At 39.1% G+C, this 24,428-nt stretch overlaps 1 protein-coding gene across 2 annotated transcripts in view; it reads right to left on the minus strand.

Annotated features, from left to right (window-relative positions):
* Positions 1-24,428, minus strand: part of LOC150083174 (E3 SUMO-protein ligase RanBP2-like) — a 621,501-nt gene that overhangs the window by 266,395 nt on the left and 330,678 nt on the right. The window contains exon 21 of one of the 2 annotated variants that reach the window (XM_090377888.1): positions 9,347-10,393. The exons of the other annotated variant lie outside the window; for it this stretch is intronic. Within the exon in view, the coding sequence (XP_090234014.1) occupies positions 9,347-10,393 (1,047 nt within the window). The remainder of the gene's footprint in view (positions 1-9,346; positions 10,394-24,428) is intronic. 2 annotated transcript variants of the gene reach the window in all.

Below are 24,428 nucleotides of genomic sequence, written 5' to 3' on the forward strand. Positions count from 1 at the left end.
GCCAGGGAAGATCAAAGAGAGGAGATTCCAAATTGCCAAGTCTCTGACAGGAAATATCAGAACGGACATATGCACAAGTACCACCTTTGAGGCTAAAAGAATCATACAGTGAATAATTTGGGCATCTGAGATGAGCAGTAGTTGAATCAACCGATAACTAAGATTCTGTCAGAAAAAGTACATGGGGTTTAGCAGACTGCAAGTGGAAATGGACATCGTTGAGATTAGAATTGAGACCATGTATATTTGTGAAATGAATTAGGAAGTGCTTGGGAGGTTTAGATCTTTTCGCAGATAAGCTTGCTCCATTAGTTTGACAATTCATGGTGTATTCAATAGTAAGATAAAGTGGGTGGGACATGCTGTATGAAGTAATGAAATTTTTGGATATGGCGTACACATGGTAAAAATATACCCAGATCCTTGACATAACATGGCCTCGACAATGCTCCCCACATACACACTACTCGGACTCCCTCCAGTCACTATCTGGCAGAGTAGAGGTAGCAAGATTATACACTAGCTGATCCGAAAGCCTCCTAGAGAGTTACCAACAGGTTCAGTCCGGTGTACTAACTAGCGGCCGGCCTGCGAACACCGTTTTAGAGCTGTACCCTCGAAATGTAAGGAATATTGGATCTCGCCACAATGTTCATCATAACCTCAAAAGTCATCAATCATACTGCATGATGGAAGAGATAGGGAAGGGTTGACCGGAACTTAGCTCTGGAGACTAAACATGGGTTCCACCACTTCAAGCCTCCAATAAGCAAAGTGGTGGTATTTCACCGGTTGATGAGAGTCATCTACCACCTAGTGCTGCCTGGGAACATAGAGGGGTGGCGTTCCTCCATGTGGTGTGGGCACCACACCTCGACCCCTGCTTACATTGGTTCACACCTGGGTGGTCACCCACCATGTACTTGTGCATGGAGGTTATACCCAGGATTACTAACAGTCCCACCATCGTGAAGATGCAAGCAGAGGATTTGACTGTCACAGACCATCCGGACTTCGCTAAAATTGGGTCCACTTGACTTGGGTGTCACCCGAATATCAGTTCTATCAGCATTTTAGACTCCCAGGTAGCAAGTACAGCTTGTCTGGCATATCTGAGAGAATGTCTGTGACAACCTCAAGGATTGAGGTGTATAAGGCCATGAATGGGTTGAAGCAGTATGATATTAAGGGTAAATTCTGATGGGATTGTTCCGCATGCTCAGATTACGAACCTGATAAATTCAAATTGAGGAGAGACAGTTGTAGTATAAATGTTTGGAAATTTGCCTTTAGCCGGCAGGTGGTTAATTGCTGGAACAACTCCCATCTGTCATTGTGGAAGATGATAGCTTAAATAAATTCAAGGAGGAACTGGACAAACTTTTAGAGGGAATAGTTGTGTGAATTTTTTTTTTTTTTTTTTTTTTTGGCTGTTGCTGTATAAGCTCATATGCTTGCTTTTTTGCATCACATTCCTCTATTACTACTACTTCTAAAATTAGAGACAATTTAGAGAAAAATACTTCTCCCTATCGACAGAGCATATTGCACTGTGAGCCCACCAGTACTACAGGAGCTGGCTAGTGCTCACCCACTTCACTTTGAAATAGCCAAAAGAGGCTTGTACTACAGACTAAAGAATGGCATACCCACAGAAATTCTGGGGATAGCCCATGACAGTTAATAACATGAAGGCTGAAAGGAAAAAAATAGGCACAAAGCTCCACGAGCTATTGCAAACAAATTGGAAGCAGAAACCATAGGTCTGGTTACCAAAAGGTCTCTTCCACAGGTGGCAATGGTTAGCCCAAAGTCACCGGAGTGGTTTGCCCCTGGACTTTTTACAACATTTGTATTCACAGGTCACGGCTCTCTAAAGGCTAAATTAACTTTCTTAGTAGTAGTAGTAGTGGCATGTGATGCAAGAAAGCAAGTGTATAAGCTTATGCAGAATCAGCCAAAAAAAAAAAACACACCATTCCCTCCAAATGCCTGTCCAGTTCCTCCTTAAATTTATTTAACCTGTCAACTTCCACAATGACAGATGGAAGTTTCTTCCAGCAATTAACCACCCGCTGGCTAAAGGCAAATTTCCGCACATCTATTCTACATCTGTCTTTTCTTAATTTGAATTTATGCCCCCTTAGGTTCGTAATCTGAACAAGTGGAAGGATCCCATCAGAATTCAGCGTGCTCAACCCATTCAAAGCCATTAGGGGTGACTGATGACCCAAACTGTACCTGTGGCTAGAGTGAAGACATGCGTTCCTTATGAATGTATAATATGACTGCCCTAGAACTCAGTTAATAGCAGAAATTGGCCACCTTCCCAGGGGTCAACAACAACAATTATTCATAATAGAGGACAAATATAAAGCTTTCATAAATTTCACACAAAACATATTTGAAATGTGAAAAAATATCCAAAGAAGGGCAATTTCGGCCTCCCCAGCAACCAACCAATAACCAATAGCTAAAATGCCCAAGTCCTTCATCATACCCAGATGAAGACATCTAAAAACTGACAGGGTGGCTGTATCCAGCACCCTGACAGTCAGCAGATTTTGACTAAACTGGATTGACCAGGATTACCCCCACCAGACTTACCCTGCGTTGTGTATGGACCTGGGGGATCCCCATACCTATTAAGAAAACATAAGGGGGGGGAGATGTACAGACAGGCAGGGCAGCAACAGCTGAAAGACATTAGTAAGCAAGGGGCTGCAATGCAGAATGAAAGAAGGACGAATGAAATGAATAAATGAAAGAATGTGAGAGAGTGAGTAAATGTGCTGGGCACTGAATGAATGTGAGCGAGTGAGTGAGTGAGTGAATGTGCTGGGCACTGAATGAATGTGATTGAGCAAAATTGAAATTTAGATGAAAGGCTGCAAATATGAAGTTATGGTCAAAGAGAGTGAATGAATGTATAAATGAGATTGAGAACATGAAATACACATTAGTCAGTAATTAGAGAATAACACTAACACAAAGTTTACTACTAACAACATCAACACACCCACTGCATACCTCCCTGGCACGCAAGATATATAGCCGGGACTGCATCCCAACTGAAAAATAATAGTTGGTTGTGAGGCCTGAGGTAACAGTTCAGTGAGAATGAAATAGAATAGGTGAAAATAATGCTAGTAAGAATGAATGGAAGTATGAGTGTGAGCAAGGGTGTTCCTAAGATATGTGGTGTGCAGATGCAAACTGAAATTTGGCACACCCTTTTAAAATTTTCTTCACATGTGTTTCAGGTTTTCAGACACCCCTTGAACGCAAACCACCAATTGGGCTGACTCAATTAATATAATTCTGGACAAACCCCTAAGAAGACCTGCAGAGCATCAAACCATTAGGCAACAGAACGCTGCATACAACCCACCAGACAATGCTGACCCATTCAAGATGAAGAATTAGAGACGGTACTCAAAAAGATAAATAATAAAAAATGTCCTGGAATTGACTGAATTGAATGTCTTCATCCAACAATTCTTTAAATTTCCCAAGCCTTAGGGAACTGAGAGGAGGAGAGGCATTTGTTAAACAATTCTTCAATTGTTTAACAAATGCTTCTCCTCTCTTAGTTTCCTAAGGCTTGGCTTGGAAGGTGGCCCTTCTTCATCTCATTGCCAAGCTCAAGAAACCACTGACTGTACCCAGGTCCTTCAGTCCCATTGCCATGCTGGCCAACCTGGGGAAAATCCTTGGGAGACTGATGTCCTATAGGGCAACATACCTCTTACTGTTAAAAAGACCTGATATTATCAGCACAGTATGGCTTCACTGAGAGTAGATCCAGCAAGGAGGCCCTTTCTGCCCATGTCCTTCATCTGGAGACTTTCCAGTCCAAATATAAGCTGGCCATGTTTGCCGACTTTGAGGGAGCCTTCGACAGAGTTTGGTGGGAATGGGGCCTCCAATGCCTCTGTCAAGCAGATTGTCCCACCAATCTTTACAAGATTTTTAGAAATTACTTTACTGAAAGCACCATTATCGTCAAATCCAAGCATCAACAGATCTCCATGCCTGTTCATAGGGGTGCCCCCAGGGGTTAGTCCTGGGCCCCCTAATTTGGAACATGGTCCTACAAAGTTGGCTCAACGATGCATTTAAAAACAAAAACAATAACCTTTGCAGATGACCTCACCATCACTATTTCCGGTTGTTCTCGCTCAGTAACTGAGACGAATCCTGCAAAATCAAATATGATCATCTTTAAAATGAAGCTTGACATCAGAAGCCCCTCTTGGGTCAGGATAGACAGCACTCAGTTACCACTTGTCCTGCAAACCAAAGTCCTAGGAGTAGTTAAAGACCACAAGTTGTCATTTCTTCCCCACCTGCAGCACTTGAGTGCAAAAGTCAAAAACTTCACCGCATCCATAGTTAGGATTTCTAGATGTGAGTGGGGACCATCTCGCAAGACACTCCTCTTATATTACAAAGCTGTATTCTTGCCGATTGTAACTTACGCTGCCGGGACCTGGTTTCACCGAGTGATTACTGTAAAAATGAGAGAGAAACTCCAATCAATACAAAGAAGTATGATCCATGCCATTGGTTCTGTCACACTGTGTCCACGGCACCCATTCAAGTCATCGCAGGGACAATCCTGCTGGATTTAGCTGTGATCTTCCAAGGACTTTGCTTTCGAATGAAGAAAAGAATCCCGATCTCCATACTTGACATAGAACTGAACCTCGACACTGACATCAAGCGAGAAAAGACTAGATGCTACAAAATTTTGTTCACATAAAATTGCAATAAGGTGGATAGGGAATTGAAGCTAAGGTGGCAGAGTATTATGTAATAAATGCCATCTGGTTTGCCATAACTGTTTTGGGAATTTGGGCTCCTTTTAGCTTACCAAGATCAAATGGTAGGTTATAGGAATATAACTGACTAGTAACAAAGGCAATGTTACATTGTTCCATAATCCTCTTTGTATAGGTATAACAAAATGAATCTTCATAGCAGAGAGATAAGGAAGCAAAAATGGTTTCAGTTAATGCCTCTGTAATATTATTATTATTATTGGCCATATGGTGCAAGGAAGCCCGAGGCTTATGCTGCACCAGCCAAAAAAAAAAAAAAAAAATCTGAATTACCCTGAGAGAGAGAGAGAGAGAGAGAGAGAGAGACAGAAGTAGAAAGGAATCACCAAAAAGAGAAGAATGATATCCTGCTCAGGACCCTGGGTGAGCCAAGCCCATCCAGATGTGAGCCCCTGGGAATGCCAATAATAAGAGGGAAAAGATCTTTTCCTTTCCATTATATCAAGAATTAAATTTGTTGAATCTTTCCACTTAAGGTACAGAACTTTCTTCAGATTATTATGGGGTCAGTTTCTGCAGAAGTTGTTTTGTCTCTACAAATCTATTGATCATCAGATTTGAGTCATTTATAGTCAATAAGATTCCCCATGGTAGCATCTCAAAAAGTTTCCATGCAAGATTTTGTTTCTTTTCTGAAAAGTAAGAATTGCCATGTCCACCGTCCATTCATTACATTGTTGATGGGTATTTTTATTTCATATTAGATTAGCTTGGAAAATTATTACCAGTTGGCTATGCATAAATTACAGGAATTTTTTGATTAGTGATACTCTATGCTAGTATTTTGCAAATTACGGGAAAGTGGTAATTTTGTGCAAGTCAGTTAGCACTGCCCATCCAATGCTAAGTTACATACCCTCTATGTTGGGATCAGGAGACCAAGGATACAGAAAGAAACATACCATACACTATTACGCCTCCTCTAGCAATTACTGTAGCAGTGTAATGGTTTCACAGATATATTTTTGGTACACAACAGAACAGTTCAAATTCCTGATGCAGTTTCCTCCATGTACACAGCTCTTCCACTGTTTTAGGTGTCCCAATTTCCACTTGTGTTGAAAAGTGGAAATTGAGACTCATCAGACCCAACAAATTATCCACAGTGTTCATTCTTCGCACTGTTGACATCAATACAGCCACAGTTTCTGGATAGTCCCAAAGTGCATTCATTATACAGTTCTTCAAATAGTGCTTGCCTTGATACCTTTTGGCATTCCCATATTAAATACAGAGATTAACTGTTCCATAATTTGGCATCAATTTGACTTGATAATCTAATCCACTCCACAGCTGTACCTATTCATGGATGTTTTCAATGTGTTTTTCCCATTTGTTAAAGACCTTCAAAAATACTGGTCTTTGCCACTCAAGAATCATACCTTTTGGAAGTCCAACAGATCCTGTCCACTGCTGGGTAAATGATCTGGGGGCACTAGTTATCAAAAAGCAATACAAAACTTTCCTACACACCATGTAACCATTTCAATTTAAATATATTTTTTCATAGATCATTGCACATGGCCAAAACCTCTATGAGCCAAATAAAGTACCTAACTGTCAAAATCTGACAATTTATTGATGATAGTTTGTATTAGTTTTTAGAAATTTTTGGCTGAAAAGGGGAAGTCAATGGGCAATATTCATAATTAAGAGTAATATGAGCTCCTGATAGGAGTCTGCCATACTCCTACTCCAAACAATAAATATAATTACTCAAATGATAACCATTAGAAAAACTGATATATCCTCTATCTATAATAACTGATATATCAATTTGAAAAAATAAATTAATTTTAAAAAATAAATAAAATTGAATGTTATTTCTGAAGTCTGTACTTGACCATATCAACCAATTTCGAGCAGCAATTTGTTGGCTGCCAGCCATGCAATAATGCATAAATTTGACATTCAAAAATAAAAACCAATTAAGAAATTAAATCATTGTGAATATAATATTTTAGATTTTGTAATCAGAATAAAATTCCTGAAGAAATGGGGTGAGACATGCAAAAATAAAAGCCTGCATGATAAGCTTTAAATTTTGGAAGTCTGCCAGGTATCAAAGCAATTGCTGACATTGTGAATGCTAATGTATCCACTAACATATACATTTAAATCTAAATACATAGTTAATAGACTTTATAAAAAAAAAATTTAATTAATTTTTCTAATTCTTAGCACAAAACAATTAGTCAAATATGTGTAAAAGCCCAACCGGTATTAGTTCTTCCTATTGCAACTTTCAACAGGAAATATAACCTACTAGTGTTATTAGCATCAAATTATGCAAGAAAGCAAGCTTATCACAAAAAAAAAAAAAAAAAAACTTCCCACAACATCTGTCCAACCCCTCTAATAATTTTTCTAATTCCTCCTTAAATTTATTCAGACTACCCATTGGCTGAAAGGAAAGTTCCACACATCTATTTGGCAATCATCCTTCCTCAATTTCAATTTATGCACCATCATGTGAATTGTCTGAGCACAAGAAAAGATTCCATCAGCATTTAATGCTTAATGCATTTAATGCTTAATCCATTCAGAGCTTTAAACACCTCAATTAGACTCATATTACATTTACATTATCTTTGAAAGTAGCAAAGTAACATCACCTCTTCTAGAACATAGCACATACACAATGAAGTTTATTTGAAGGAACCTGACTTACACAAATCCAGAAAAAAATTAGCTTCTTTAAAGCAATGGTTCCTAATTTGTGTTAGGAACTTGTGCTACCTTTCTTCAAGCATGTTGCAAGATTACCCCCCCCCCCAATCCAAGACAATAATTTGAAGCAAAATGATGAAGTTCGCCATAGAAAAATTAGCAAGTGACAACCCTCAAAATTTTCAAAGACACCCAAAACCTGTGGCTGTTCCAGCCTTGTAAAAGTGAACAGCTTAAGAACCCAGAATCAATCATTCATGATTTATAAATGCCACATTGTATGAACAACTTTCCTACTGCAAAGTGTTAAGCGTTAAGCATAAAAAAAATTTAAATAATACAGGATGTCCCAAAACTAGTAAGGCCATTTGTTTTAAAGATTGCAAAAGAACATGATGTGATACAAGACAAATTACTATGTTTATTGAAAGTGCATACTTTGGATATTTATGCATGAAACATTATATTAGACAGATGCCAGCCTCTTTGAACTCTGCACTGTCTTACTCGGGACACTACACTACACTTGCCATCACTTTTTCAAGAAGTTCTACTGACAATCCCGACTTGTGTTCTGAATGTTTTCCTTGAGAGCCATAATTGTTCTCAGTGAAGTACCCTCATTGAGAAAGCCCGAAAGGAAATAACCTGGGACTGTAAGATCATTGAGACCAAACAACATTTCCAAATCATGAGATCAAATAATTTGGAAACATTTCTCAAAGCAATGCCATTGTTCCCTGGATGTGTGACTCATTGCTCCAACCTTGCTGGAACCATATTTTCACCATTTTCACCTTCCAGCAATAGCTGAGGAATGTTATTAACATTTGCTGATATCGTTCACCAGTGACTGTAAGAACATTTCCTTCATCATTTTCAAAAAATGAAGGTCCAAACGCTTGATGTGCAGACCATATAGACTGCACATCATGAAGTAGAATCGTTTGGTTGTTCTTGCACCCAAAAATGGCAGTTTTGCTTGCTTACAAGCTCTGTTAAGTGGAAGTTGTTATGTTATTTGGTTTTTAGGAGCATTAGCAACTAAGGCCATATTGCTCCGGTGCGGTGGTCATTCCCTGACCTTTCCGCATGCTCCGTATTTGGTGGTGACGGGCTCGAACCCCGGTCTAATCAAGAAGCGTGTGCTACGCACTGCTGCTCCTTCCCACCTGGCTACGGAGGCGCTTAAGTGGAAGTCTGCCTCATCAGTCAGCAAAGGTTTTTTGAAAAAAAAATTTGTTATTCTACTAGGGCCAGGAACTCATCTGCAAACTGTAGCCATTTTGTATAGTCGATAGGCATTATTTGCTGGACTAATTAAATCTTGCAAGGATATGAGTATATGTCCTTGATTTAAACTCTGTGCAAAGATTAGGTTTGTTAAAGGCAAAGATTAGGTATGGCAATTTCTTTAGAATGATGTCATACTGATCTCTGCAGACTGTTGAACATTGACCTATCAGCTGCTTCAATTTTTCTTTCATTAGGTGTGGTTTGTCACCTATGTTTCCATAAACATCAAACTGGTCAACACACTGTATCGCATATTTTGAGGGAGCTTTGCAAACATTAAATTTTCGCCAGTACACATGCTGAGATTTCACAATGCTAGGCAAATTAGTGAAGTACAGTTCAACAACAGCAATATGTCCTTCGTTATTCTGCCCATTCATATGAAAACTCCACTTTCCCAACAACAACCTGAAACAAAATAAACAATTTTTCGATATAATTTAAAGAAATATCTCAATCTAAAATGGGTTTACTACTTTTGGGACACCCCGTATTTCAGTAATCACCATTTAATAAGAAAAAATATGAGACCTTACTTTTTCATCTTCTTCTCCGGTATGAACAGCAACTTCAGCTGGAAGAGGAATAGCAGGGGCGAAGTCTACTTCCAAACCCTTCCCAACTTCTGCATTGCATTCTGTCTCAAAGCTACCATCCTCTACTGAATCACTATTACATCTAGTTTTTTCTTCAATGGTTTCACTTTCACCAGAAATATCTGCATGTGGCACAGTAATAGAGGTCTGAACAGAAGCATGTTGTGAATAACCAACAGGTAATACTAAGGAAGTTAACATTGGGGCTGGTGGTGTGCTGAGAAGAATCTTTAAATGGCTTCCTGTTGTAGTTACTTCTGGAACAGTACCCTGTGTGGGAGGAAATATCGGTTGCTGCAAAGAAGTAGAAGGTATAATGTCATTACCAAAAGGTGGAGGAATAGATAAAACAGATGGGGTATACGAATGTGGAGTCACTGTAACAGCTGTTGTTGCAGGCAGAGGAATCTGGAATGCATGAGGTACACCACTTGATTTAGACCATGGAGACTGAGAAGCCGGTGGTGAAGGCTGAGCAAAAGCTACATGTGCAGTATCTGATGGAGCAGATACACCAATCCTAGTAAAAACTGGTGATTTTGATACAGGAGCAGCAACATGAAAATGAAACTGTGGTAGCTGTTGTCCTTCACTAAAAGGTAAAGCTGGACCTAAAGAAGGTGGGAAATAACTTGGTCGGTCAGAAATGTGAGCAGGAGGAGAAGGATGAGTTAAATTTGTAGGAGCTGGATACTGATAATTATAATGGTTCAGGGATTGTGGATTTTGAGGTGCTGGTTGAGGCAAGTAACCAGCAGCTGATCTCCCAGAGGCTTCTGTAACCAACTGTGGTGGATTACTATACTGGAAACTTGTACGAAAATCTGACTCATGATTTCCATCTTCAGCATAACAATCCAAATAGCATCCGGTTCTATCAAAATCATCTGGATAATCTTCTTCTTCACCTTGCCCTTTCATGGGGCAGATCTTTAATGCAGGCTTGTGAGACTTGTTTAATGCATTCTGCAGCTCAGCTAAATATTGCTAGGGAAAGGGAAAGAAAATAAATAAATAATCTTTAATTGCACACAACCAGATATAGTGGGCAATAAATACCCATCACAAGGTATGGGTTTGACAAGTCATGAGTAGACATCAACACATAATTGGAAATATAACAATATAGAATTAATAGATCATGTTAACAATAATGATAATGGAAAGTTAGGTGCAACAGGTTAACAATTTCCTACAAAAAAGTGGAAGGTAAATTATAAAATACAAAGTGTGATATTTACAAAAACATTATATATAATTAGAAAAATATACACAGATATCACTTCCAGTTAAGGTAATTGCCATAATGTGCAATTGTAATGCTTGACAGAAATAGCCATTTCCACATTCCACAACACTGCTGCAATTTTCCATGTGAAATGCAAACCAAATGAGCCAGTCACTATCAATTACCATTATTTTTTTTTTTACATCACATCTTGTACCAGGTCCCAATTAGATAGTTCACCAATTGGACTGGATAAGCATAGGGAAATCAGTCTGGAAGACAGCAGCTTTATTGGCTGTGGATTACCCACAAGTAACATTTTGGTGAGCACTATTTCAACAGAGATCTGTGTCAGCACACAGAGATGAGTATCATCAAATTTATGTACTGAGTATGGTAGGGAATTGCTCTGTGATTTGACAGCTATATGCAGATTTGTAATTTTTCAAATTTGTAAATTTTTCCATATTCACTCCACCTGATTCCAATATTTGAATGGCTGGTAGCTGGTGTGAATCTTTTCTCAGTTTAAGTCTACATGACTTTGGCAGCAGTGCTGGGGCTGATCTCCAGGATTGTACAGAGTGCATTGAGTACAGAGATCCCAGAAATTTGGGGATGAAATGATGCCAGTTAGTAGTTTGGTGGAAGTTGTGAGCCTTCTGCTGTTTATGGTGGTTGCTAGCGTAAGTAGCTCTATACCTCTATCTGTCCCACCAATTGGGTCACCCATACCTGTGGAGGAATATGTTTATAAAGGGCCCACTTGAGCACACAGTACTCTTCAGCACTGATTTTTTCCTTTACTGTTATGGCTGCTGACACCCAAGTTTCTACTGCATAGAGCACTGAAGGGTAAATTACAGTCTTGATATATTTCTTTGTTGTTCTCGACTCATTTATATATAGACGGTTCTGTTTGGTGCACCATATAAGGTTACACATTCTTGTTGCCAGCACCCGAACATGCTAATGTTATCTAAGCTTTGAGTCAACAATAACCACAAGGTTTTTGTTGTGGTTCAATAGCAGCATCTGTGCTTCACAGAAAGAGGGTGGTAGTAGAATCTTAACTAGTGATGGTTTTAAAGAGAATATCATTGCCTCAGATTTACTGGGGTTTAGGTGCATCCCACACTATTCACAATGGAAAGCTAACTCAGCAATTCTATTATTGATAGAACTGGTAATTTTGGTTAGGTCAGCTCCTGGCAGGATGGAGGTCAGTATTTTCATGTCATCAGCATACACTAAAATATCTTCATTGCAATGGTTGAATGGTATGAGTGCAGCTAGAGCAATCTGGACAAAATTCCTCACGGGCAGCACTCTAGCATTATTTTTCTAGTGCACACTGATTTGTTGTTGCTACAGTATGCAGTTTTGCATGTGAGTAAGAATCTCATGAAGGCAAGAATATTTCCTTGGAGATGAAAATATTATTTCAGCAGTGCAAGAAGTACTTTGATGTCAATGTTATCAAAAGCTGCCTAGAGAACAGTTAATTCTGCTTTATCACTGTATTGAGTGCACGATTAGGCACCTGAAACATTTCTAACAGTAGAGCAGTCAGTGCATACATAGTGCATAGCGTTTGGGATCAGCAGGACAGGTGGTTTCCCACAACACTACAATCATTTCTCTTGTGTTCAATACAGTAACCCTGTAAAGGACAGATAGTGTGAGTGATATGTGGTTTATGTAGTGTAATGTAAAGTCACGTTCATCTGGCCTCATGGAACCAGGCCAGATAACAGGGATTAGATGCTCTGGCAGGGTGAACCATGTCAGTGCCTAAGTTTACCATGGAGAGCCAAAATAAATAAATTTTTTACGATGGAAGGAGCATGAGGTTGACAGTTCAAGTTTGAAGGATAAATGACATATAAGGTGCTAGATGATGGGAAGACTTCCAACAGGAATTTAAAGGATGGAGGTCAAAGGAGCACCCCTCCGCTGTGTGTGTGTGGGGGGGGATTGTTAAGAACAGCATAAAATATTTAGGGTAGTAGAGCCCACCAGGCAAATGTATAGCTTGCCGTCATATATGCTGACCAAAGTCAACCAGTGTCAGCATCCCATGCCATGCTGGCTAAAAAGAATAATCAGCATGGCATCAGCACAAGTAGCAGGTAGTGTGTCAAGGTAAGTTGCATCTTCCCACTGCTGCAGTCATGTTTGGGGAGGGGGAGACATCTATCAACAAAACAAGGTATACACATCTATCATACCCAAGCACAAAAGACACTATAAATTATATTTTTTTTCCCAATGTATATTAGCAAATGCATAGTGACACTGTGAAGATTGTGGTAGGAGATGCTTTGTTAACATAGGCAGAATTTCTTTTTCCAGTATTCTGAGTAGGGATGAAGCTGACAATATAGGCCTAATGTGCTTGGGTGCTGCAGGCACAGGAGTATAAAAATCATCTTAGGGTCAAAAATGTTAATACAATTAATTAAGACTATTATATGGGTGTTCTTGAAGTATTTTAAATGAAGAGACACAACCATGTGGTGGTAATTTTATAAATACATACTAGAAAGTATAAAGCCCTTGACCCAGTAGTATTCAGTTCACTAAAATTTTATAGGCTATTTCAATCCCTTTATGGAACTCTTCTGCAGGCAAATGAGATGGGCTAAAATTAAGAAGATATATATTGTTAATATACAAAGTTAACTATTTACAGATTGAAAGTTTATATCCTAATTTTTGACTTCATACAAATAAAGGTTCATGATTTCTACTGAACAAAACTAATTTGAATCAGAAACATTACAGTGCAGAGAAAGAGAGAGAGACTTTCTCATACAATTTACAGTTGTTGCCATACTAAATAATAAGAGATAAAAATCTTATTATTGAGCCAAAAAAACAATGAGCTTTTATGACAGCCTCCAGTCTCCGTGAATAAGGAGGATGCGGAAAGGTCAGGGAATGACAACCGCATATCCCCGGAGCAATATGGCCTTAGTTGTTAATGCTCCTAAAAACCAAAAATAACACATACAAATTAACATACGATGCTTGGCAATAAGTTCCAGGATGTTGAAGTTATGTTCGATGCGTTTGAAATAAAAGGAAGTGGTATGTTATAGTTCAACTTCCTCCAACAGATGGTGGCGCAGAGATTGTCCAGTAGGCTGACAAGTTTCAAGTAACACCAGTGTCATTAGTAGCATTAATCCTCTGTCATAATTTTGCAATGGAGCAATGAATGAATATCAAATTTTGCTTTAAACTGATAAAAAATCTGCAACAGAAATGTATGGAATGTGAAAAACTGTTTATGGTGATGAAACAGTAAGTCATATCACTGTGTTTGAATGGAATAAGTGATACAAAGACAGACCTGAGGATGTTTGGGATGATCCAAGAAATGGAGAAATTGCTGCAAAGGATCATCATTTGACAGAATGATGGTTGATGATTTTGATATGAATAAGGAAATGATTCATAATTCTGCATAAAGATTTACTGGAAAGGAAGATCTGCAAAATTTTGGCCACACAGTCTCACAGATGAGCAGAAGCAACAAAGAATGTCATCATGAGAAGGCTTCGTCCAGACTTGTCAAGAAAATCTTAATTTCCTTGACTGTATTGTCACTGAAGATAAGTATTGGGTGTTTCATGGTGGAGTATTTGTCAAGCAGTTCCTGTTGTTTCCCACAAATCCACATTGACTACTCTATGATGTATGCACAAAACTGAAAAGCCAGTCTGTGTGAGTAGTGTGGATTATGTGTGACTAGTGTGTTGTTCAACTGGCCTCTTAGTTACTGGAAGGCTTGATCACCATATGACATTCAGCATCCATCCATCTATCAGTACAAGGAAGGTAGAAGGGACACGATGCTCTCTCGCTCTCCCCCCCCCACACTTGCAAAGTGAGAGAGGAGAGAGGCCAAGTTAGAGGAACGGAGTGAGTTGGACAGGAAAGGTAAAAGGGAAGGAAGCAGAGGTAGGCAAAGTGGAAGGCTACCCCCAGGCAAGTTGGAGCAGGAAAAGTGCAAGATGCATAGGTGGGAGATCCCTATAGAAGGGATAGGGGTTAGAGAAGAAGAGAAAGTGCTAAAGTGTGGTAGAAGACTGCCTTGAAGGATGCATTGTGAGTTGCTGTGTGTGTATAGTGTCAACAGACGAAGAACGTCATTTTAACTAAGCACTTGTCAGAGATAAGTGAAGGCAGCAGGAGATTGCCAAGACGGAATACTATTGAGAGATGAAGGGTAGAGTTGAAGGTATTATGGAACAGGAGGTAACTTTGTAGACTGGGTGTCCATCTGATAAAGCAGAAAGAATCCTGCCTAGGAAGAGTCCCAGGCCTGCAGAAGGCTGAATGGCCATATAATCCCACACCTCTCAGTTCACCAACATCAGCAGAAACCATTCAATGAGAAGGACTTGTCAAGGGTGGTTAAAATTCCTCCTGGGGAGTGTCCCAGGCCAGTAAAAAGCCCGAAAGCATTTAATCCTACACCGGTGGAGAGCCAGCATCAGCAAAGGAACTTCAAGGAGAAGAGGTGAAGGCAGGAATCCCACCTCAAGAAGACCCATGGATGCACAAGTGGTTTATCCCTTGCAAAGAGGTGTCGACATTTGCAAGAATCTTTGGTTGGAGTTTTGTCAAGAGAAGTTGATTATCACCTGATGAAGTCTTCTTGGAGCAGCATAGAACACATTGGAGCATTGCAGGAGAAGATGGAGCCATGGTGGATGAACAGAGCAAGGCTACAGATGGCTCTCGATTCGCCACATAGTAGAAACTGGTGATGTAATTGCAATGGTGCGTCCTGTGGAGCACAGAATCATTACTGGGGTCAGTATATCTGTATGGTTGACAAGTTACTTAATTCCTGCTGTGACTAGCAGTGGGGAGAGGGGGCTAGACAACAGAATGAACTGCAGTAGTTAGAGGCATGCCAGATGAAGGTTGTGAGTGACAGTGGCATAGATCAAGAATGCTTTGTAGGCTTCTTCCAATTCCAATACCCTAGCCACTGGATGGATTGTTGATGCATTAAGGGCCAGAAGAATTGGTTGTGGTGGTCAAGGTAGATCGGGCAGGAGTGAATCACATGGTTCCAGGTTTCTTTGATGCTTTTTTCTTGATAAATGCTTTCTTTCTAGATGCAGATGGGGGCTCACTCTCCATTCACCTCCTCACAAACGTCATCATTTTCGCCAGGTGAGTTATCAACCATGATGGTATCCTGGCCGTTAGGTGCAAGTGTAGACTGTTTAATCATCTTAGTTCTGTTCCTAGTCATGGAGACAGAAGGGGGGGTTCCCTCTGAGTCTTCATCGCCAATTAACTTTGCGGTTAACAATATCCTCTTCAGCCACTGGTTAAAATAGCAGATGGCACTATAGCGATATTGGGACAAAATAGATCAACTGAAAGTTCTCAATCCAGATAAATATATGTAGGTCCAAAATATCTGCTCTTCAAGACAAGCAAAATCATAAAAATACATCCAGCAGAGCCTGAGAACAGAATGCTGCACTATGGTGGGGGAGCTTGGATGGAAAACAGTTTTTCTGCAGGGTAAAACCCTTTCCGAAGGGTGTGAAAGATGGTGACCTTATTTCTGGCAAAAAATGAGCCGGAAGAAGTGTGTAGGGAAGCAGGATTGAGTGAAATATTTTAGAGCTCTCTCACATTCAGTTTTTTGGTGTTTGCTGTTAATGCCACTATCTGTAATTATTATTATTATTATTAATATCCATATGATGCAAGGAAGCCTGAGGCTTATGCTGCACCAGGAAAAAAAAAAAAAAAAGTTCCCGAGTAACCCACCCAGAGAGAGAGAGAGAGTCAAAAGTAGAAGGGAATCACCAACAAGAAAGAGAAGAATGATGATATCCAGCTCAGGACCCTGGGTGTGCCAAGCCCATACTCACCAGATGTGAGCCCCAGGCCACTTCTTTCAAAAGCATCAGGCAGTCTCTGGGGATATCACATCAGTTATGGTGTAGAGAGAGAGAGAGAGAGAGAGAGAGAGAGAGAGAGAGAGAGAGAGAGAGAGAGAGAGAGAGAGAGAGAGATGACTTGAGAATGGTAACTAAACAAATCTTGCATTGACCTTGGTTGCTGAACATTGTTTGAATTCACAGATTTTAGAGCATACTGCATAGAAAATCATTAAAAAGATATACATATATGTATATCTTGTATATTTACCTGATAGCAGGATAAGCTTGCATTTAGTATCAGTCAATAGTACTCACCTTAAGGAATCTTCTGATATCACATAGTGTAGTATCACATACTCATTATTATTAACTTTGTAATTACTAATTATATGATTATATTTCAGGAGCACAATTACATACAACCACACAGCGTCTCGCTCAATTGGGTGTTTCAGTATGACCCAGAGATGAAGTGTCAGAACCGTGGTGGCAAACCTATGACACGTGGGTCAGATACTGACCCATGAAGGCTTTGTAAGTAACCCACGCGCACGCGTTTATTGTAATATTGGCCTACTTTTTTTTAATTAGAACAGAGAGAAAAGATAATCGAAAATATTAAACAATTATAAAATATAAATATGTAATGACAGATTTATAAAAAAAAAAAATAATTAAAGTTATTAACTTAATAAACGCAAGAGGTCTTAATAAGCGAGAATTTGCACTATTATTAGAGGAAATTAAGGCCAATATTCTGGAATTTTCACATACAACCATGTTCGATGGCTCAGTTGCAGCAAGTTCTTAATCGGTTTGTCATTTTATTAGACGAAATAAAGCTCTTTTTATATGAAAAAAAAGAATAGTTATGACAAATTTTCAAATATAAATTGGCTAAATGATTTAATGTTCTTATGTGATATCACTCAGCATTTCAATGAACTGAATAAAAAACTTCAGGGACATGGACAAATTGCATTAATGATGTTTGAAAATATCAAAATATTTATGAAAAAACTTGACATCTTTACTAAAGATTTGAAAATGAGCACCATGAAATATTTTCCTCAATTACAAAAACATTTTCAAAACACTAAAGATTTTGAAAATATTCTTGACATTCAAGAAAATGCGATTAAAAAATATTTAACCATTTTGCAAGAAATAAAACAAGCTTTCCATGAGAGATATAATCACTTTAAAAGTTTGGAAAATACATTTCGCTTTATTTTATGCCCACATAAAGCAGAGTACGATACAATGCAGCTAAACGATTTTATGTGGCCAGATATCACCAACTTAGAAATGGAATTAATTGAATTCCAAAGCAGCATAGTGTGGAAAAATGAATTTGAAAACTTGATTTTCGAAGTAGAAGGAAAAATTTCAGAAAGTAATGCAGATAGGCCTAATGAAGATCCCACACTAAAAGTTGAAAATATTATATTAAACGCATAGTATTCTTTACCGAACAATTTTACACGTATGAGGAAACTGGCTAACGCTCTTCTCACAATGTTCGGGTCCACATATTCATGTGAAAAATTGTTTTCCTCAATGAATTTTGTTAAATCTTCCAACACGAATAAACTTGGAAATGAATTGACTGCAAAATGTATTAAAGTAATGAACACGAAGTATGTACCTAATATTAAGAAACTGTCTGAAAAGCAACAACAAATTTCGCATTAAATACACTTTTATCAACTTTATTACACATACTGTATCTGTAATTGTGTTAATTATTAATGAAGAATATTTCAAATTATGAGTTAATTATTAATGAAGAATATTTCAAATTATGAGTTAATTATTAATGAAAAATATTTCAAAATAAAGGTGTTTTATTTTATTCCTTGCTCATTCAAATACTTTGTGCAGAGGCAATACCTGGTGCAGTACAAGGTATCAAATCAAGCTTTTTTAGCTCTTCACTTGCAAAAGTTAAAGTTATAAATGAAAAAGGAAACAAACCTTTTTTGGATTATTTCAAAAGTGAGAACCAAAAAGATTCAACTATCAACTTGATCTCTTAACAAATTGTTTGATGTTTCCAAATAATTGGCATCCTTTTTACCACCCCCCCCTTTCTAATTGAGACCACTAACTTATGACTCACGGGCTACTATTTAAAAAAGAAATAAAAATAATTGACCCACTCTTCAGAAAGGTTCGCCATCACTGTGTCAGAACATGCAGTGGGTGGTTGTTTACTGTTGTATAGTGTATTAGCAACTAAGACCATAATGCACCAAGTCAAGATAATCAAAAACACATTAAAAATATATTTGGTAACCCAAATATATTTTTTAATCTGGCTGAGTGTAAAAGGTTCAACCAGATTAATAAAATGAATAAAACAAATGTTGTGCACTGATAAAATATGAGCAATGGTTAAAAGAGTTTCACAGTAGTCACACATAGGTGGATTATCCACCCTCAGCAGAAATGAGCATTTCAGATGACTATGACCTAATCAACGCCAGAGCTCGCACTTGGGCATCGCGTGACACAGAGGCAACCCCCAAGGCAGAATGCGCTGGTCCCGAAGGAACTAGTAGTTGTTGGTGACTCTATTGTCAGGGAAACGGGGAACATGCTTTGTAAAAAAGATAGGTGGAACAGGACCAGGGTATGTCTGCCAGGAGCAAAGGTTGATGACGTTGTAGAGCGAATATCATCTTTTAAGGGCACAAAAGGTGATATAGTTGTACACGTTGGCACTAATAATATTAAGAGTAGGAGACCGGCAGAATTACTTAACAAGTACAGGTCACTGTTGAACAAAAGCCGAGGATTTAAAAAAGAAATAAAAATAATTGACACACTCTTCAGAAAGGTTCGCCATCACTGTGTCAGAACATGCAGTGGGTGATTGTTTACTGTTGTATAGTGTATTAGCAACTAAGACTGTTGATGATCCTGCTCAGGTAGCTAACAAACTAAATGAATATTTTGCATCGACATTCACACATGAGGAGTTATTCAGCAAGGGGAATGCCAGAGGTGTATTCAACTCTAGCAGTAAGCTACAGAATCTTGAAATAACTGGGAGTAAAGTGGAGGAGAAACTGTTGAAGATAAACACAAGAAAGACACCCGGGGTGGATGGGATCTATCCAGTTATATTAAAGGAGGCAGCAAAGGAAGTAAGCAAACCCTTAGCCATAATTATGAGAGCTTCCTTGGACTCAGGGGAGGTACCCATAGACTGGAAATGTGCAAATGTGACCCCAATTCACAAAGGAGGATCAAAGGCTGACACAAGTAATTATAGACCTGCGAGCTTAACTTCTGTTCCAGGAAAATTAATGGAGGCACTGGTTAAAGAAGCACTGCAGGATCATTTAGACAAGACTTCAGTTATAGCTCAGACACAGCATGGTTTTGTTAAGAGGAAGTCTTGCCTGACCAACTTGATTGGATACTATGATGCAGTCACAAAAGAACTGGATGCAGGGAATAACTTTGATATTATATACTTGTATCTTAAAAAGGCTTTTGATCTTAAACTTGTATCTTGTATCTTAAAAAGGCTTGAACTTGTATCTTAAAAAGGCTGGTGCACATGGAAGACTGCTGCACAAATTGGAGCAGTGTGACATTGGAGGCAAATTGCTGCTATGGATAAAGGGGTGGTTGAGGGGGGAGAAGACAGAGAGTGGTAATCAATGGACACTGCTCATCGTGGACTAATGTTATTAGTGGAGTCCCTCAGGGCTCAGTGTTGGGTCCATTATTGTTTTCTGTATTTACAAATGATATTGATGATGGTATATCAAGCTTAATGTCCAAGTTTGCAGACGATACAAAGGTTGGCAGGGTTGTCAAGGACACTACTGACACTATGCTGCTGCAACAGGATCTGGAAAGGTTGAGCAGATGGGCTGAGAGGTGGCAAATGAAGTTTAACATTGACAAATGTAAAGTACTACACATGGGAAACAGCAACCCCAGAGCAATGTATCAACTCTGTGGTACTACACTGACAGTGGTAGAGAATGAAAGGGACTTGGGGGTGGTTGTGCAGGCAGATATGAAGTTCTCTGAGCAGTGCAGACGGGCTGCAAGAGTAGCTCATGGAGTATTGTCAATGATATACAGGAATTTTTCCAGCAGGGATAAGGAGGTGATTATTCCATTGTATAAGGCAATGGTCAGGCCACACCTAGAGTACTGTATACAGGTCTGGAGGCCTCATTTCAAGAAGGATGTAGAGCTGCTGGAACGAGTACAGAGAAGGGCAACAAGATTAGTGAATGGAACAAAGGGGTGCTCTTACGAAGAAAGGCTTAAGTTTTGCAAATTACAGTGTCTGGAGACTAGGCACCAGCGAGGTGATCTGATAGAGGTGTATAAAGCCTTGAATGGTTTAAGCATGCTCAATGCTGATGGGATTCTTCCTCTAGCTCAGAAAAATCACCTGAGAGGGCATAAATTCAAATTGAGGAAAGACAGATGTAGGATAGACGTGCGGAAATTTGCCTTTAGCCAGCGGGTGGTTGGTTGGTGGAACAGACTTCCATCCCTTGTGGTGGAGGTTGATAGCCTAAATAAGTTTAAGGCTCAGCTGGACAGGTATTTTGAACGAACAGAGGGGTGAAGTGGAAGTGGGGTTTTTTTTTTTTTTTTTTTTGGCTGATGCTGCATAAGCTTGCTTTCTTGCATCAAATGCCTCTACTAATGCTAATGCTAAGAACAACTTCTTCTGTTCGGAACCTACATAAACAGGCCTTCATTACAGACAATCTGGCACAGTTTATTTGTAGCCTGTCCAAGTCTTGCCATTGAGAATATAATCTGGTGTATATTATCTGCCTGTATAGGGGCCCAACAGGCAATAATTATTCAGAGGAATGGCTGATTTTGCAGTGGTATCAGCAAATTCATTTCCCCTGATTCCAACATGGTTTGCAATTCAACAGAAGCGAATGTTAAATTCTGATGTAACGAGAGAAAAAACCAACTGGAACTGAACTGGATGAAGGTTATACCTCACTGATAATAGAGACTGTATATATGATGAATCTATATATCCTTTGGTACTCACTATCTTTAACGTGATCAAGGGCTATTTCTATTGTGTGAAACACTGTGGTATAAATACTAGCTTCTTGGGGAATCTTGCTAGACATGTTTTTGTGGGAGGACAACAACTGATCCACATATGATTCTGACTTCAAACCCTGGCAAGAAGGTGGCGTACACTGGCAAGAAGTCACAATACTGAGCTTAATGTGATGCAAGGATTGTTACTACGGGATCTGATCCCATAGTAACCTTCTCTCAGATCTTAAAGAAGTCACATGATGGAAGATGAGCATGCCAGGGTAGAAGGAACTGTCCTAGTGACTGGGCAACATTGTCTACTGTTATGCTTAGTTCACTTAACAATCCTTGGATCCGAATATCAAAAGGTTGGTTGGCAGTCCGACGGGTATTGTAGAGATTTTCTCATCATGGCTCAAAGACTGATGTCCCCATGAGGTAACTGGGCAGTAACATGGATTTTAATTTGAAAGCATACTGCAAGGATAACTGCTTATGCCATAAAGAAAGAGGTAGCTCATTTGCTTTAATGTAAAGACTTTGGACAGGAGAGGCACAAAATGCTTCATAGCAGAGCAGATGGTCTGGTGATGGAGTGGATCTAACCAACAAAGTGCACTATCTCTAGTAAAATCATAAACCCGGGAACCGTAAGTTTAGGATGGATGAGAGCCCCATAAAGCCAAAGTAGGGTACAGCAATCTGCACCCCATGAAGTTGATGAAAAAGCACAAAGGATGTTAAGCCCTCTGACACATCTTATCCTTAGCTGACGAAAATGTTGCAGATGAAGGATGAAGATTACATTTGCAACAAGTGTATACAAATGGTCTTCTGAAACAAAAATCTGATCCCATTAGAAAAAGACTAAGGTGAAGGTGATCAACGGCTTTTTGCAGTTGCCTTTCAATGATCCTCAGATTCCATGAATGGCAAAATATCATAAAATCATCAACACAGAGGGCATTGTTTATTGCTGGCAAAAGTTGTTGTGTGATAGTTTATTTTAATGGCAAAAAAAAGTGTGACACTTAGAACAGATCCTTGTGATACTTCCTCCTCTTGGCACAATACGTGAGAGAGTGTGGATCCTACATGAATTTTAAATCGGCAATTAGAAAGAAGGTTTTTAATAAAAACAGGAAGGTGGTCCTAAAACCAAAGATATGGATGCCTTGCAACAGGCCAAATCATCATGCTGCGTCATACTCTTTTTCAATATCAAAGAAATCTGCTACCAAATGCTCGCATTTCATAAAAGCATCACGGATGTACATTTCAAGTCTGATTAAATGGTCTAAAGTGGATCAGTTTTTCCAGAATTTGCACTGTGTTTTGGAAAGCAAACCATTTGTTTCCAAATACCATGTGAGGCAAGCAATAACCATACTTTTCAAAACTTGCACAAACAGCTTGTCAAAGCAATGGGATGATAGTTACTTGGATTTCAAGGATCCGTTCCTGGTTTTGGGAAGGCAAGAATGATTGCCTTTTTCCAGGAATCTGGAAATTCTTTGTCAAGAACGATCCTATTAAATAAGTTTAGAAGATGATCCTTAGACTGTCTTGAAAGGTAGTTAATAATTTCACACTGGATGTCATCAGGCCCAACAGTGTTTGCTTGTGATAGAATGAGCAGAGCAATGATGTTATTGCAGAGATTTCTGCAAATGTTTCCCATTACAGTATTTGCCACTGCAGTTGAATTTCCAATTGGGCATCCATTATGTTCAAGGATCACTGAAGAGCATGTTGGATGTTTTCCATTCATTTTTTGAATCTTATCACTGGCATTTTTGAACTAGCCAATTCCCTAAATCCAAGATTAAGAGAATTGGCTCTGACATCATATTCATAATAACTGCAATAAAACACACCAACAGTCTATAACTGAAACTATAAAATAATAATGATCTATAAGACAGGATAAAATTTTGTAAACAAATAAAAGATAAAAATAGACATATAAAATGCACTTATTATACAATAAAAAGCGATAAAATGATGGTTAAAAATAAAATTACACTATACAGAATTAAAAGCAATAAAACGTCAGTGCTATCTAATATACAGTGTGCTTTGTCATGTATAAAGGATAATAAAACAGGCCTACGTGCTCTGGATTCATAATGCGAAAATTTATTTTTATTTTGTTACACAGAGCATTAATAAAACTACAATAAATAAATTAGCTTTCGGCTGGGTGGCAGCCTTCATCGGATTAAAATACTTGAATGGCAGTTGGAATAGAGATGCACTGCCAGGATGGTGCGTGAGGCACGTGGTTAATTGTTTGTTGATGTTTGTGGCTGTGATGTATGGTGGTGACGTGGCCAGCGTTTGTCTATGGATAGAATTACTGACTCTGTGATGGGGTTAACTTGACAACCACTGTTCCTGTTCAAAGCGGTGTCCGAGCATTTTATATTTAGCGATTCCAACCAGGTACGCCTCAGGTAATGGTGGGACCAGTCCACAACCACGACATCGCGGTGTGGGTCGATGTCGTGGTGGGTTGTCCAGACATGCTCGGCGATAGCTGAGTGTTCTACATCTGCCAAACGGATTGCCCTTTTATGTTCTGAGAGACGTTTCTCGAGTCGACGTCCAGTCTCTCCAAAGCAGCAGCTCGGTCAGTCACGGCAAGAGATGCGATAGACCAAACCACTCTGTAGAAGGGTGGGGACAGGTGTTTTTTTTATGTTGGAAAGGAGAGAACGCAGTTTCTTGCCTGGGAGTTGGATGCACTTTATCCCATGCGATCTTAGGATTCTACCGATCTCACGTTGTCGGCACGCGACAACGTGACGACCAACAG

The sequence above is a fragment of the Mastigoproctus giganteus genome, chromosome 7, assembly GCF_048544385.1.
Source record: "Mastigoproctus giganteus isolate SK-2022 chromosome 7, ASM4854438v1, whole genome shotgun sequence".
NCBI lineage: Eukaryota > Metazoa > Arthropoda > Arachnida > Uropygi > Thelyphonidae > Mastigoproctus > Mastigoproctus giganteus.